Below are 16,652 nucleotides of genomic sequence, written 5' to 3'. Positions count from 1 at the left end.
TCAATGTTAGAAGCACTACAAAACAGAGCCGCCAGATTCATTTCACCCAGCTACGACTGGTACTCTGGTGTCACTCGAACTAAAGCAGGCTTATCCCTTCATGCATTATGTACCTGTAGAACAATCACCCTGTTATGCCTGATATGCAAATACATTCACGACACAACACAGCACAAATTGCCCCTTGTAACCCCACTACGTACTTCTAGACATCTTCATAATCATCTCAGCCTCAAGCGATTGTTTGGTAGAACCAAAGATTTTAATTCCTCAGAGTTGCCGCAAGCCATTGCACTCTGGAATGATCTTCCTGATAGCCTTAGTTCCATCACTACAGAACGGAGCATTCCGGGAGAATTTGTACACTCACTTCTTGTAAAATTGCTTGTTAAGTATTGTAGACAAGTTTTATAGTCATAAACAGGATTAATTTGTTCTGGTTTCCCATCACTCAATGTTTCTATTGGCACCTGCGATGTCTTTATAAATAAATAAAAAATAAATGTGCTCTTGAAAATTCTTAGATGCAATGGGTGTCACATTTTTATACAACATTTGGCATTGAATGGTCACATAGACATACTCTAGCACTTGTGGCAAAGGGTTCTGTCATGACAGTAGCCTGTAGTAGCCAGGGCACTTGAATAGAGTTTCTAATTGTGCTAATTGGTGCATCTTTTACATAATTTAGCTTGAAGCAAACAATCACAATGCATATATGAGTATTGGGATGCTCACTGACCACACAACACATACCCCAAATCTATCGCAACCTCCATGCCAGCTCAACATGTTTCCTGTTTACACCTTCTCTAGCATTCATTGCAACAGTGCTTTAAAGGAACCTTGAAACACTTTTCTAGCAAGTCATAGAATGACCTCACTATTAAAGTACATCGTCCCACGAATCTCATGCCACTAAAATTTTTCAAGTAGTACTTCAACTATAAGTGAAGTTATCACACCGATACCCGGCTTGTTCTCTCTTTTCGTCTCCGCTAGCGTGCTGGAAGCTACGCAGCAGAGAAGCTAAAAGGGCAAGCCTCGGTCAAAAGTTAAGTGTCGCAGGGGTGAAAGGGATCGTCGCGGCACTCCCTGTCAACTACAGTAGGCTAGACTATGCAACACGCCGCTGCCATCTTGGAGGCCACGCACAGCAGGCCTAGCTACACGCAGTGCAAAGATGAAATGACTTGTCTGTCTTTTTGACATTGTAGACATATATATTTCTGATTTATTTGACTCAAAATTTGCAATTATGTATTACTGAGGATGTTCTTACGATCCCGAAATCGGCCAATAGCATTGGTGGACCAACTGCTTTTAATGACGACATTGTGGGTGCGAGAGCAAGCAACTGTTCTCTGTAGAAGCACTTGTCGGGCTAGTTGGTGTTGGCTTGCCGACATAACGTAGTGCAAAGGTACAATTACAAAGATTACGTGTTCTGTGTCTTTTCTTTGTAATTGTGCCTTTGCACCACATTATGGCGGTAAATCTGTTCTTTGAATTTTGCACAAGATTGTGAATTCTTTGCTACATGCAGTGCAAAAATATTTTGCGCACATATTCACAGAAGCCTCATTAACAGATCGGCACTGCTTCTTTACTATGTTCAAAAAGAGTTTGGGGCTCCTTTAAAGGGGCCCTGAACCACCTCTCGTGCTTGGTGAAATAACATAGTCTGCGGGTAGCATACGCTGCTGTGAACATTTCAGCCAAGTTTTGCTGTTGTACATGGTGCGGAGAGCTCGCTAGTGAATCGTTAAGTCGTCTTTCTCACAAGCGCTCTCTTTTCAACTGAAGGCCCTGTCCTCACTCTCTTCTGGACGCACTATTTCGTCATCAGACGCATTATTTTCTCATTCTCTTAGCTGGCTGCTATTGACTGATAGCTGACATCAAGCTGCGGTCAGCTACATGGCATAGATACCACCATAAAAAACTAAGTCCTTAAAAATCAGTTGTCACCCTCTTTAAGGTATCGCACTTCAGAATTGTACAACAACTTGAAAATGTCACTACATGTGCATCCTCTTTCTATTTAACTAAATACACGTTCACAGGCTTCAGCATCCTCACTGTTGCCTGAAATCCACAATTGAAGTTGTGGCTTGCATTCGCAAGCAGATACATGCGCACTGTTTAATTACAGGGTATACCTAGTTGGTGCAGTGGATTTATTACACTAACAACATTTGGATTACACTATGTGCTAATAATGTCTTGAGGTGAATGACCTGACCACATAGGATAAGCTGCCACGTGTAAAAAGGATGTAGGTGTGCACAAGTGCTTTAGAGTGTTAAGTGCTATAGTGAGTTCTTGTGGCCTTTGTCCAGGTGGGGCAGCGGCACGGGCAGGTGTTCACCAGGGTGACCGTATTATCAAGGTCAATGGGACATTGGTGACACAATCTAACCACCAAGATGTGGTGCACCTGATCAAGTCGGGGGCCCATGTGGCACTCACCCTGCTCGGACCGCCACCCTCTGGTGGAGTTAGTGGAGGTGCTGGTGGTGGTGAACGGCCCAACAACAACACTGGTGGTGGAACCACCAGCACAGCACCTGCAGCCTCGCCACCCAGCCACCAGCCGCTGGCTTCGAAGCAATCTTCGGAACGTATCACTGGGCCCCAGCCGGTAGATGTATGTCCTTATTTTTCTCCTTTGTTCGTGTGGCTGTTAGTGGCCACAAGATTGAACTTTAGGTGGCAGCACCATTGCCGTGTTAGTATAGATGGGTGGTTTGTGGCATGCATTGAAATTTGCGGAGTCGTCCTTCGCTGCTGGCGGTTTCAGCAGATTGTACCCTATTTACGCACATAATGATAGCACTTTCTTTTTTTTAATTGATGCAAATTTAGGGGCGCAAGCATAATCTTCAGCCCATGTTATGTCCACTGCAGGACGAAGGCCTCTCCCTGCGATCTCCAATTACCCCTGTCCTGTGCCAACCAATCATTAGGCGGGGTAAATTTTCTGCTAGAAACAATTCTTTTTTTTTCATCCCACATTTGCTGCAGGATAACAACAGGTCAACAAGCAGGTGGCTGCCGCTATGGAGTTTCATACAATAATTACTCGAGGGAACTCTGGCCCTAGTGTCTACGGAGCTGCAATGGGAGCGGTTGTACCAGCATGGGAATGATGGGAAGCACACGGATCTGCCTAAACTTCGTCCTGCTGGCTTCAAAGGGCTTTCCGACTTTGTAAACTCATTTTCAGTGATGTACTGCGTAATAAATAATTTAATATACATTGTTAAAATTGTCCGACCGCAGGATTTGAACACAGGATCTCTACCACAGAGGCCTGATATTGAGACCATTAAGCCACGGACACATGCGTTGACAAGCGACGTGAAACGCCTTTATAAATTTATTGTGGGCATGTCACTCCCTTGAGACGCTTGGCACGTTTCAATTTGGCCTCCTCAACAAGCTGAATCATTGCATTTAGTAGTGTTGGTGTGTGCTCGCAGCGTGTTCTCTACTACGAAGCGCATAGATCGCTATGAAATTTATGACAGTGAAGAAATATAAAGCATAATAAACAAAGCCACAAGAACGCCTGAATCCACAAGCACGGATATCAGACAAATCCACGCGCTTCCCATCATTCCCATGGTAGGTCAACGACTGCAGCACCAGAGTTCCCTCTAGTATATTGTATGAAACTCTATGGCTGGCGCTGTAACAGTGCGGGACATAAAAACAAAAATGACAGCTGGCAGAAAAGCTGGACGTGCCGAACGCGACTTTTTTTCTTTTTGTGAGTACATTACGTGCATTGAAACAGTTTCTTCCGTATCTGTAATGAATAATATGATTAATATCGGCAAGTTTGCGGCAATAACGTAGCCATGTCCACTTTGAGGAGACAGAAACAGAGCTGGGCGCACTCAGCTGCCAGTGACAAACTCGTGGTGTGCTTGCTGCGAAAACTGCGGCACTTGTCTTCACTACCATCCTAATATGGCATGTTTCCACTAAGGGTGGGTGAATATCTTAGCTGTGTTACAAGCCTCGGCAAATGAATAGAGTACACTTCTAACATATCAATGTAAACCTGGATACTGTCATTGCTGCTTGCAATTTGTTGTGTGCCCACGAGTGCAGACGAGAGGATTTTGTTGTTGTTGTTGTTGTTGTTGTTGTTGTTGTTGACCACAATTATTATAAAGCCTACAAATAATAGAGCCGAGGCAAGTTTGGTTGTAGATTTTTTCTTTTTCTTGGAAGTGCAGAAAGTGTTGAGAGGAATGAAATGGAGCATCTGCTTAAGAATTTGTTTGGTGCGTGCAGACTGCTTGGTAGGTCTTGAAGAGTCATTCGCATAGCATTTGACAGATGGTAAACACGATCATCATCAGCTAGACTTGGCACACGACATATCACTGCGGCAAGTTTGGGGTGCGATCATTACACAGGAAAGAAAAAAATCTAATTCTGACGACAAAATTCAGGGGTGCGATCATTACACGAGTGCGATCATTCTGCAAGTGAATATGGTACATTAGTAAAATGCACTGACTGCGGTTGACTGATAATATATTGCCCTCCAGTGCTACATTCTTGCACGAAATGCCCAGAACCTTCCTGCAAACCTGCAAACTGTCATTTAAAAGGGGACTGGCTATCAGCCACACTGTTTGTGTTTTGGCACTTCCTTGCAGCCCTCCGTGCCTCTTCCACTACTTGCATTCTGCCTTCTCACTCGGTGTTGGTGTTGGGCAGCTCAGCTGATACAGCCTTTTCTGCTAATCTTGTACCGGTATAAAAAAGAAAGAGCTGTTAGTGTCCATTCTATTTCACTGCTTGTTGTACACCTCACCTTTCTTTTTTTCTCCGTGTAAGTTCGAAACAATTTCCAAGTAACGTAAACAATTTCTCACCAAGCGACAGCGTATTAGCGTGATCACCATGCTACTTCACATGCTCTTATTTTTATCGCAGTAACAGCAATATGCACCGTTTAAGCAGAAAGTTGCCTTGGCATGGTTGCATGTGCGAAAGTGATGTGAACAAGTTGAAATTATTTTAAGGGCCGAAGTATTCTTCTCTCTTTCAGAAAATAATGGCCACTGTTTGTATTAAGCTAACAACGCAGCACAAATAGTTATAGCCTCCAGGAAATCTGTTATGATGTCCTGCGTCTAGCAACTGCCATGCCAAACATTATATATATTCACTTTTTTTTTTGTAACAGATAATCGAAGTACTCAAGTGACATAATTCACTTGAGAGACAATGTGACCCTTTTGAAGTGGTGTCACTACCACATAATAAAAGGACACCTCAGGCACAAGCTGATCACCTTGCTAAGGCTAGTAGTGTAACTACCAAGCAACAGTCATGCAATTATACGCCTGAGATCAAGTGTACCCTGCAATATGATATGAGTGCTAAAGATCTTTTTTCTGCTGCTAACTAATCTTTGCACCACCTTTCATAGTATTGCAAAGTATGCGAAATCACCAACACGTTGCGACAAAACGTCGCTGAAGGACTGCACTCACGTCTCGCTACAACCAGTTCATTTATTTGCATTGACAAAAAATAATTTTTTAGTGTGCTTAAAACACAGAATGGCAAGAAAATTGAAATGATTTGTGGCCTGTAATCGTTGCAACTATCGTATGTCACGCGCTCAACACGTGCAGTCATTAATCTTACTACAGCGCAGACTGCATTGCCAGGCCAAATGCTTCTGCAGATGGTTGAAGAATGGATACCAGCATTTATGACTGCACTGCAACCACAGAACACAGTCTGTACAAAATGTGCACACTGTATGTGCACATGTAGTAAACACGTGGCTAGCAGATGATGCACCACGCCCATCCACACTGTGCGCGGTTCAGCCAGTGTCCACTAGGCCGTGACTCTGCTCAATGTTGCGGCCAGTAGCAGGGCTGACAAAAATGATGGTACATATTTTCGATCCTCTTGTTGAAAATGTGGCTGCACTCTTCAGTTTAAGAATGCAATGAAAGTTTGGTTGAACAAAAGTCTAGCAAAATTTTTAGTGCAACCTGCTGTGATGGCTTGGTGGCTGTGACATTCTGCTACTTAGCAAAAGCTTGCAGCTTCAGCTCCCAGCTATGGCAGCCACATTCCGATAGTGGTGCAGTGCGAAAACTCTTGTACTGGGCTACCCAGGTGGCCCAAAGTAAACCACAACTACAGCATCTCTCATGTCAAAGCCCATCAGTCAGTACACTTGCGTGCCATGGACAGAAGACATCCTCTGTGTTCCCGAGTTTAGCGAACTACTTTGCATGGCTGTTTTTAACTAGCAACACCTTCTCGTGTGATAGATGTGTACTTGCAGACTTTGCTGGGACACATGCAGAAGCAGATAGCAAGGTGCATTTACTGTGCCATTTGCAGGCCTGGCACCTTGTCTTCCTTCGCTGGCACCTTTTATTGTGTGCTCATGGGGCACAGAGGAACACACAAGGTAGAACAGGCTTAGGCTCCTGTAATGTGACTGCTATAGCCACACCCAGTGTTATCTGTCTGATCAATATTTGTGACTGACAAATGGTAATCAGTGTCTCGCATAAGTGCAATAAGTGTAACCTTAGTCACAAATTTGTACACACGGCAGTGTTGTGGGGGTATAAGAGCTTCCTGTAGGTTTTCACATTTTGAACCCTTTTCATCTGCTATAGATGTGGTGTAGATGTGGAGTAAAAGGGTTAACGTGTAGAATAGCGTGTTCTCTATTCCATGCACTTTTGAAGTTTGCAACGTTTTGAGACTCGATAATGAGATTTTTGCAACTTGTCTCAGTTAATATTTCTTGTGTGTGAAAAAAAAATGTGTGTTGGAAAAGTAGTCTAAAAAGTAATCTGACAAAGGTGGCATTTCTTTCTTGCAGCCTGAGAAGCAACAGCAATGCACAAACATTTCGTACCTGACAATCAAGAAGATGTTGGAGAAAGAGCAGGCTTATCTGGCGGTGAGTGCTGTACTTGCTCCTTGCAGAATCTCTGCAATACTGCGGTAGCTGTGGCATTATGCTTGTAGCTTGGGTTGCAGGCTTGTAATGTAGCCACGATGGATGCTCTAATATGTATGCAAAACACTAAGACTCTTGTGCACTTAGATTTTGGGGGCACATTCAAAAATCCTGAGCCATGAACATTAATCCGTAGCCATCCACTGTGGCACCTCTCATAGCCTTCACCTTAGAGCACAGACCTGGACAAGGGTCTTGAAAATAAATGTTTCCCTCTCTCTCTCTCCCATAGCCCATTGGGCAGCTTCGAGATGTACAACCCTATTCATAAATCAGAATTTCGGCAGTGCTAAGACTGCAAACTTGGTTGCAAAGATTCTTTTTGGTGAAAGAAAAGTAACAATAAGGTGTTCTATAGTTTTACCGCTAGTTATGACCCAGCTGCCTGCCAGCTTTGGGTGGGCTTAATTAGTCTCATCCCTGCCAGATGCTTGTGCAGCGCTGACAAGCAAGCATGTGCAAAGCTGGTAGCTGGTTGGGCTGCAAGTAGTAACTGTAATTTGGTACCAATATGCTAAATTATTTTCTTTGTAGTGCATTGCTATGCGTACCTTCGAGTGACCATGTTGAATGAAATTTCACATCAGAAAGGGCTTTCTGTCCTGCTTTTGTTATTTACAAGGAATGTTAAAATGACGATTGGTGAAAGCTTAGTACTGTTTGCTCAAAAAGACATTTTACGCAAGTATGTGTCTAATGGTGAATTCCAATGGCAGATGCGGAGCACTTCAGGCAGTAGTTTCTCTGCTCCTTGCAGAGCAAGTCTATTTCATTGCGAGGTTGAGAGCGCCTCCCGTATCTTTAATTGCCAGATTGGGAGCAGCTTTGCCACTAGATCCACTCCGGTCTAGTCTTTGTGGAGTAGAGGATGCACTACTCCACAAAAATTGATGGAGCCGACCGGAAGTTGCTTGATGTCAGCCCACCCACAGCCAGCAAGGCCAACATACCACTATGGTGCGAGTACCCGTGAATTTGAATCACGGTCTCTCGGAAGAAATGAGTGGTGCTTCGCATCATCAAGTTGTGCTTTTACTGCTTATGGGGAGTGATGATTGATCTAGCTCAAGTTCCAAATTGACCAGTGGCGACTCATGCGACGAAGAAGCTTTGGAAGCTAGTGCATTCAAGCAAGACGTCATGTATTCGCTGCCGGCCAAGAGACCGAAAGTTACGCATTTCGTCGACTATTTCATCCACCATTTCTCGGATGAAGAGGTAACAACGAATCCTTTTCGGAAGTTCACACTTTTAACAACCTTTACGTTTGTTGATGAAATGCAGTTCTGAAGGCACTTCAGGCTGTCTCAATGTGTTGCTACAGAGCTGATCGCAGGCTTCACTGCGTCTCCCATCTTTCTTACAATCACGGCAGACGAGAGAAGCAGACTTTCATGCAGTGTGGCTGCCATTAAAATGCAGGAGGCTGTAAAGAAACACAAAACTTCTAAACACAATGCATGCGCGAGTTTAAGCCGAAAACGATGAAAAAATGCGAGGAATGCTGGGTGCTTCCTGAAGCGGATGTGCGTGAGCGCCCCCTGCCACTTGCCCTGGCGGGAGTGCCTGTGTTTCAATCGCAGATTTCATTCTGTGGCACTCGGCTGTAGTGTAGTCCTTTGGCGCAGAGTTCATTGGCCACTCCGAATCTGCCATTGGAATTCACTATAAATAATGTGACACATATTGCACGTATTTTAGACACTGTCATTCAAATTATCACCAGTGTCTGGTACTTACAGAAAATATGAGCCAAATGGGTCAATGCCTTTCAGAAAAGGCTTCAGGAGGGCTAGCTAACATGAAGAAAACAATCGTAGGGAATCTTGCCACTTGTTGCAAGTGTACTGATTGTTGTGTAATAGGAGTTTCAGATGAATGCGACTCTTCCTGAAAAATTGTTGGCTGATCTCTGCTCAAATTTTGCACAAAGGTACTACTTTGCATGAACTTAGTTTATTACCTTGTTTGCATGCATTTATTACTGGTTGAAGTTGAATATGAAATGAATGTCGACAGTAGCGATACCCCTAAAAGATTCTCAATTATCTTCAGCTTCACTGTACCGTTTGTCATGGCTACAGCGAAGGCATGGTGTTCACCATAGCTACAACAGATTGCAGCCCCCTTTCGTTACAGTAGAATAAACATGTCTTAAGTGGGGTCGTCTCAGACAACCCCCACTTTGAAATTCTTGTTGACAAAACAGTTATGCAAGACCCCAAACGGAGTATTAAGCTAAACTTCGTGCAAGATGGTACTGCTGTGCAAAATGTGAGCTGAGATAGGGCAGTCATCTAGCAATAAGATTGATACATATACACCTGGTGCTCCTATTTATGCATCACTTAGTAGATGCTGACTCCTCCAGAAATCAGTGTAATTAAAACAAAAACGCTAAGAAATGCTCACAGGGAATTAACTGAAAGAATGCTGCAATATTCTTATCAATATCATGTTCAGTTATTTAATAAAATGTGAATCTTCTGCATCTGCTTGACCTGATCGACTGACGAGAACATTTGTGTTTTGGTTGCTTCTTGTGTATCTTGTCTTGTGTGTGTGTGTCTTGAAGCATGTTTTTACTCTGATTAAAAAGACATGTGACAATTGCCGAGTCAGCACTGTGTGTGCTTGCTTTCTGCCCTTGTCTTCAGTGTTGAATAATGATGGAGAAAACACCGCCAACTTTTGTCAAGAAATTAAAACACTTGCTGTACTCTGCAGTCTTGCAGCTACCACAATTTTGGTGCACTTGCACTTCCCGTTCTGTCTCAGCAATTGCTGCAGGATTATGGTAAAACGTCATCAGAGAAAAGCCATACAGAGATGCAGAGTGCCCGCAAACGCATTTCTCACCTGGAGAACCAGCTGTTGGCCCTCAAGGGCTCCAACTCTGGCCAGGAGGCCACCGGTGCCAGTTCACGTCTGCGCCCAGGTATAGAAGCGCGTCGGAGCACGGAAGGCCCCGAGGGGCTACGCTCGAGTTCCTTCCATGTTGCACCTCACCCGACGACAGGGCGCCCCCGGTCGGGACCACTGGCAAGCTCGGCCTCATTGGAGAACCTGTCGCATGCGCTTGGACCCAGCCCATGGGTGAGTGTTCTTGCTAAATTCATCACAGCTGAGAGTTGTGGTTAGTCATTTGAAAGCCATGGTTAGCCGCGCTGCTTGCTCAGCTTTCTGCACGTATCTACATCTGTAACATTTGCGGCAGTCAGATGAGGGCCATGATACTAAGGAGAATATTCACAAAGGGAAAGAGGGAATCCTATGCTCAGCTTTGCGCAGCACTCAAACAGGGTTCAAAAATTCGGAGTACGTGTAAGCATTACCTTTAAAGGCACATTCGCACCGAAAGCGGCCAAGCGGATTTTCAACGCGGCAAGGCGGTGAGCGCACACGCCTGTTTCGACTGGACAGCTTGCCTGGCGGCCCGCGTCGTACAGTAAAAGCTCGTTAATTCGAACTTCAGTAATTCGAATTTCGGGATAATTCGAACCGTACTACTTGGTCCGGCCTAGCTCCATAGAAGTCCATGTATAAAAAAGCCAGTTAATTCGAACGTGAGTTGGTTCTGCCACGGTTAATTCGAACTACGCGCCGCCGCGCCTGGGCGGCGTGCCGCCTGGCACATGGCCAGAGCAGGCCTTGTCGCGAGGCTGCAGCGGCTGAGTTGCCTCCAAAATGGGGAGAGAAGGAAAAAGCGGGTAAAACCTGTGCCAGCACCCGGCGCAGAGGCTGGAGGGCAAGGGGTGACAGCTGTGGCAACAGCTACGCCCTTTCTCTACCTCCGAGAACTGCGGTTTCCAGTTTTGAGCCGCCGATCTCAGAGGCCTAAGAATCTTGTCGTATAGCTGCAGTTGTTAACCGATGGATGGCGCAACCAGCACAAAAAAGACAGCGAATCCAGTACATCGCAGCGCCGCTAGCGCTCGAGAATTGAACGAATAGGAGGAGCCTTCGTCAACGTCTTTGTCCTGAACTCGCGGTGGTCTCGGCCGCTTTCGGCAGCCTCGAGTTTTCTGGTTTTCGGCGCGCTTACGACCTTTGTTGTGCGGATCGCTTGAAAAGTTAGGCCTCGGTGGTGTGCTTCGCCGTGCTGACGTGCGGTTTCAGAATGGCGTGCGCCCGCGGTAAATACTACTGCTCCAAAACACTGAAGGATAAATGCGACATCTTACGGGAAGTGGACGCCGGAGTCTTGTCGAAACAAGAAATCGCCAAGAAGCATGGGATACCGAAGAGCACGCTGTCCACTTATATAAAAAATAAGAGGGCGATTGAAGACGCCTTAGAGGCAGAAGTTGCCAGGGAAAGGAAGAGGATGCGGCTGGCAAAGTACCCCGACCTCGAAAAAGCGCTTCTCCTCTGGATTAAGGAGATGCGTGCTCAGGACATACCGCTGAGTGGCCCCGTCATATTGGCGAAGGCAGCGGACTTCGCCCTGCGGCTGGGCTACGACGACTTCGCAGCTTCAGATGGGTGGCTGCACCGCTTCCGTGAAAGGTACGACCTTGTGTTTCGTGCGGTGTCAGGGGAGATGAAGGCTGTTAACTTGGAAACATGTGAAAGTTGGCGCTCCGAGGTCCTACAAGGCTACCTACGGAAGTACTCTACGCAGGACATTTTTAATGCTGATGAGACAGGCTTATTTTTCAAGTTACTGCCCGCCAAAACGATCACGTACAAAGATGACAAGTGTACGGGGGGTAAACGAAGCAAAGAGCGAGTAACGGTGATGGTTGCGGCAAATATGACCGGAAGTGAAAAGCTACCGCTGTTCGTGGTAGGAAAGTCGAGCAATCCTCGCTGCTTCAAGAACATCAGGTCCCTCCCAACAGACTACGCGGCAAACAGGAAGGCTTGGATGACTGGAGAGTTGTTTAAGCAGTGGCTCATGAAGGTAGACAAGAAGTTCGAGCGCTGTGGCCGCAAAATCCTTCTTCTTGTCGATAACTGCTCTGCGCACAAGATTGAAGTTCAAACGAATGCCGTTGAGTTGGCCTTTCTTCCAGCCAACACAACGGCAGTGCTGCAGCCCATGGACCAGGGCATTATAAAAAATTTGAAGACATTTTATCGGCGCCACATACTAGAAAGAGTTATTCTATGCCAGAATTACGAAGTGACGCTCTTGAGTGCACTGCATATGCTTGTGCGTGCTTGGGAACAAGTGACAGGGGCTACAATAGCCAATTGCTATCGCCACTGTGGCTTCACCACGCAAGGCGAGCACGTGGACGAGCCACCTGCGCACGGAGACTGCGTCACTAGCGTCACCGCTCCCATGTCGGACGTTCTGAAAGACGTTTCCTTTGCCGACTACGTAGACGTGGATGCGAGCGCAGTTGTCTGTGGTGTGACCACAGACGAGGACATCATTTCCCAAGTTAAAAACATAGAGCCTGTCGCTGCCAGTGACGACGACGAGGAAGACGACGAGGCACCAGTGCGGCCCTCCGCTGCGGAAGTCATGGCCGGACTTAATGCCGCCCGCCTGTTCTTCAGTTTTGAAGAAAGCGAAGAGGAAGCCTTCCGCAACATTCGCTCTTTAGTTCAGAAAGTGCTTGCTGTTGCCTTCAAAGAAAAAAAGCAGACCACAATTACGGATTTTTTCAAACATTAAATTGAACTGGCGCCATGCCCTGCTGCTTCCTGGTCGCGGTGTCCTGTTTTTCTTCATTGCTTTCGTTAGTTAGAACTTCGTTTAATTCGAACTGAGATGGCGTCCCCTTGCGGTTCGAATTAACGAGCTTTTACTGTAGGAAGGCGGAGCATCTAGCGTTTTTGTGGCACACGTGTCGCCATCTCTCTGCACCGGTCGTCCGTCCTCAACATGCAAGCGCGAGCATCGTCACCGTGCCACCGTTGTCTGGCCAGCCGCTCGCGCTTGCTAACCACTTGCGAAGAATGATCAGCTCGGACGAAAAAGACGAAATAGTTGCCATTCTACTCGTCGCTTCTTAGCAGCTTTTTAAGATGAGCAGCAGAAAGCTCGAAGGAAGACAACCCGCCAACGCCACTGGTGGGTTCGCCCCGCTTTGCAAGAACGAGAGAGAATGGGTCATGCCAGTGCTTTGATTCTTGCATTCGGTGTCCTTGTATACGCCGTGTCTCTTGTCATATAGCATCGGGCAACATTTGATTGTGTCAGTCAAAAGTGCACCATGAGATCCAGCTGTCTCGGTAGGTGCCATTTTCAGTCGGCTTGTCTCCTAGAGCCCTGGTTGGCTGCGGGAAAGCAGGAAGCTCCGGCGGGGCGGAAAAAGTCAGTCTGAGAGCGATCGCGCTGCCCGCCTCGCTTTCCACCTATGTACTTTGCCCGCTCGGCGAGGAGGTTTTCGTCGCTTTCCGCTTTCCGCCTGCCCGCTTTGCCTGCCCCGCCTTCGGTGTGAATTCGCCTTAAGAGTGGAATGTGATAGCATTCAAAGACCCCCAGCTTCTTTTCATGCTTCCCGGCAACTACAGCTTATGTAACCGTAACGTTTACCAGGAAATGCTGGCGGCGAAGGCGATACACGAAGGAAAGCTTTCTGGTAGAAACGCGGCCTCTTGCGTAGGTCGATCACATGTTATTGTTTCGCACTTTTAATATTTCAGTCTGAGAATAGCTAACATAAAAGATATGTGCTGTCGATGTTTTATTTTTTTTTTTTTTTCATTAGATCTGTTTGTAGGCTCCTGTTCTCAAAATTTTTAGGAATAACTTTGTAAAGTATGAAAGACAAGGTATGAGCAACTTTAGTGGTAGAAGAGTGGTTGGGTATGCGTGATACGAAATTTGGTTCGAAATTCTTTTTGCCGTAGCAATATCCGACGTTAGACACGGGACGCTGGATGCTGACGCCAGATTTTCTGCGACACAGGACCCTTAACGCTGTCGCGTTAACACAGTCCGCGACCAATATTTAGGACATGCCCAATAATTGGGAAGGCCAAGTGAAATCACCAAGTACCCCATAGAGTCAATGTATAAGAATGTCTGGAATTTCAGACACAAAACCTTTTGCCGTTCGATTTTCTGGAATTCTTGCCATCACTGCAGGTCCGAAACAGCATTAATAGAAGCCATCGCTGCTTCCATTTGAATTATCTTGCAGTGTCGAAGCGGCGCTCTCACATGCTGGTCCACTGGCAGCCATAGCCCGCACCGTGGCAATGCTACATCTAGTTGTTTCGACGTTCACTTCCAAGCTTTGTGCTATTCAGTGCAGTATTTTTCCTTGAAAGAATTTTCTGCTGTCAGCAATAGTGATGACACTGTCTTTGTAATCATCACTGATGACTTCAAAGTGCATGATGCATGATTGCATGATGCCGATTTCTTAAAGTAGGGCTTCGCCGCCATACAGCAGTATTACGCACCGAAGCATACGCAATGTATTGCGCTGAAGCATATCAAAAGTGGAAAGGGGCAACTTTCATGGGCCACAGTATGTACTCCTTAATTATGCACGTGTGCACTTGCCATCCTGTCACAGTACGAGCATTGATACACCTAATAAGTGCATTGGCAAGCCTTCAGAGCTATTTCAGATATGCTTGTGGTGATTTCAGCTTTGGGAACAATAAAAGACATGGATTCATATTTTTTTGGACTGCCCAACCTTTTTCAGACATTTTCGTGGCCCCTAGGGAATCCCGAAAAATAAGGACTGTAGGAACTGTTAAACAGGGATGTCCAAAAATATCCATGGTACACATATTCCTAGACAACCTCTATGGTACAAGCAAGCAGCAGAGTTGTGGTAAACTTAGCCGCTCTTTTATTTTTCTGTAAACATTAATTCACTCGGGACTTTCACACGGGACCTGTGTCATGTTCAGTTGCGAAGTGCGGTGATGGTTCTCCATTTTCAGCAGAATTTCAGAGCTAGTGCCGTTTGACTGTTGAAACACCTGAAAAAGTTCAGTCGATTTGGCATAAGTTTGTGATAGCCAACAGTGTACTGTGGCTGTGTACCACTCAGTGCACCACTCAGCCTTGTGCATTTTGTGTGCCTTGCAGAGTGTACCGACACATTTACGACAGCGTTCAAGCCCTGAGACGCTGCTGTGCACCCTTGAGGGCACCCTAGGTCCAGTTGAGGAGCCCCCTGTGGGGCCTAGTCTTGACCTGGGGCTTGTGCCTTCTTCTTGCCCAGACAATCCCCCAGTGACGCCTGTTAGGGTGAGTGTGCTTCTGCCTCCTCATCATTGTAGAGATGTTGTAGCGGTCAAATCAAATAGCATGTCTACCAGACCTTGCCATGTCCTGTTGTGCATGGCCCTTTAACTCTGAATATAGCAAAAGAACTTGAACATATCTTTTATTGTGCAAAACAGCAATGCTGCAGAAAAACAAAGTTTGCACTTCCATAATGTCATGTCGAATGCTCGAAGTGCGCGCTTTAAATTGTTCACATTGAAAGGCTGAGAAAGGTTAGCAGACAAAGATGACATTCTCCAATGTCTTTCTGTGCAGCGGACGTGGGGAGAAAAAAAAATTGGTAAACTAGATGGAGCTCCGCTGTCAGCTTACCATGATATTGTTACCTTTCAAGCAATCTATCTGCAGTATGATATAATGCACATTTATTTTACTACCCAATTTACTGGCATAGAAGAGCACCTTGCATTATGTTCGAAACCATACTCTGAATATGAAATGGAATATTCTTCTTCCCCTGTTATTTCACGCTTTAAAAGCATAAGCTCAGCCACCAGGCGATGCAACACTGCGGGATAGACTAGTTAAATTGGGAAGTCACTGCAGTGCAGTGCACTGACAGCACTGGCAGTAGGACGATGTGTAGAACGCTAAACTGTAATATAACTGCAATGAAAGAAGTGAACAGTCTTGCGCAGTGCTACATGAGAAATCTCATGAGTGCCGCCAACTGCAAGAATAACCACTCCTTTCTTTTGATTCAAGCTTGTCATTGCAGAGGGTGCTGAATGCGAAGTACCCATGAAAAATTACTTTTCCATGCAATTAATCACTAGGGCATGCAGCTTTTGTAGCCGTGTGTATCTCCTTGGTGCATAAAGCTCATAGCATGGGTGATGTTATATATTATGCGCATATGGTGGGTATACAGTGAAACCTCGTTAAACCGTAATTGACCGGAGCTCGGACAAAGTATTTAGTAAACGGTAGTACTGCTTAACCAAAATAGCATGAGACCGCCAACTTACCTGTCAAAAACGGAAGAGAGAGTGTGATGGAAAGGGGAAAAAACATGCGGTGTTTAATTTACTTCGTGCGACAAAAGTGTTATTTTCATTTGATGCCGCGGCAGCCTAGCAGCGACGACAGCTGCCTCAAACTTACTGAAGCTGCGAGCCAGCTTTTCAACCAGCCCCCTCTTCTCGGGAAAAACCCGCATTGCAGATTCCTCGTTAGTGTTGCATATCCTCCGTGCACGAGTGCGGTAGCGTGGCAGAAGTCGTGGGCACCTTTTCATTGCGGGGTGCTGTTCTCGTCGCAACGATTTCATTCGTGAGGCTGATGTAACGCGCAGCTTCTGCCACTGTTGGGCCTGAATCGCCCGTGCTGTCACTTTCCGTATGATCCTTATCACTCTCGCCAGGCGACACTTCGGCAAAAGAGGCAACAATGGCGAAAAGTCTAACCTCG

The 16,652-nt window shown here is 45.9% G+C and overlaps 1 protein-coding gene across 8 annotated transcripts in view; it reads left to right on the top strand.

Moving 5' to 3' along the window:
• Positions 1–16,652, top strand: part of LOC142582219 (rho guanine nucleotide exchange factor 11-like) — a 249,425-nt gene that overhangs the window by 31,915 nt on the left and 200,858 nt on the right. For all 8 annotated transcript variants that reach the window (XM_075691662.1, XM_075691658.1, XM_075691656.1 and 5 more), the window contains 4 exons: positions 2,343–2,650; positions 6,890–6,970; positions 9,809–10,126; positions 15,042–15,203. In XM_075691662.1, the coding sequence (XP_075547777.1) occupies positions 2,343–2,650; positions 6,890–6,970; positions 9,809–10,126; positions 15,042–15,203 (869 nt within the window). The remainder of the gene's footprint in view (positions 1–2,342; positions 2,651–6,889; positions 6,971–9,808; positions 10,127–15,041; positions 15,204–16,652) is intronic.

The sequence above is a fragment of the Dermacentor variabilis genome, chromosome 5, assembly GCF_050947875.1.
Source record: "Dermacentor variabilis isolate Ectoservices chromosome 5, ASM5094787v1, whole genome shotgun sequence".
Lineage (NCBI taxonomy): Eukaryota > Metazoa > Arthropoda > Arachnida > Ixodida > Ixodidae > Dermacentor > Dermacentor variabilis.
This window is presented reverse-complemented; position numbering and strand designations above follow the sequence as displayed.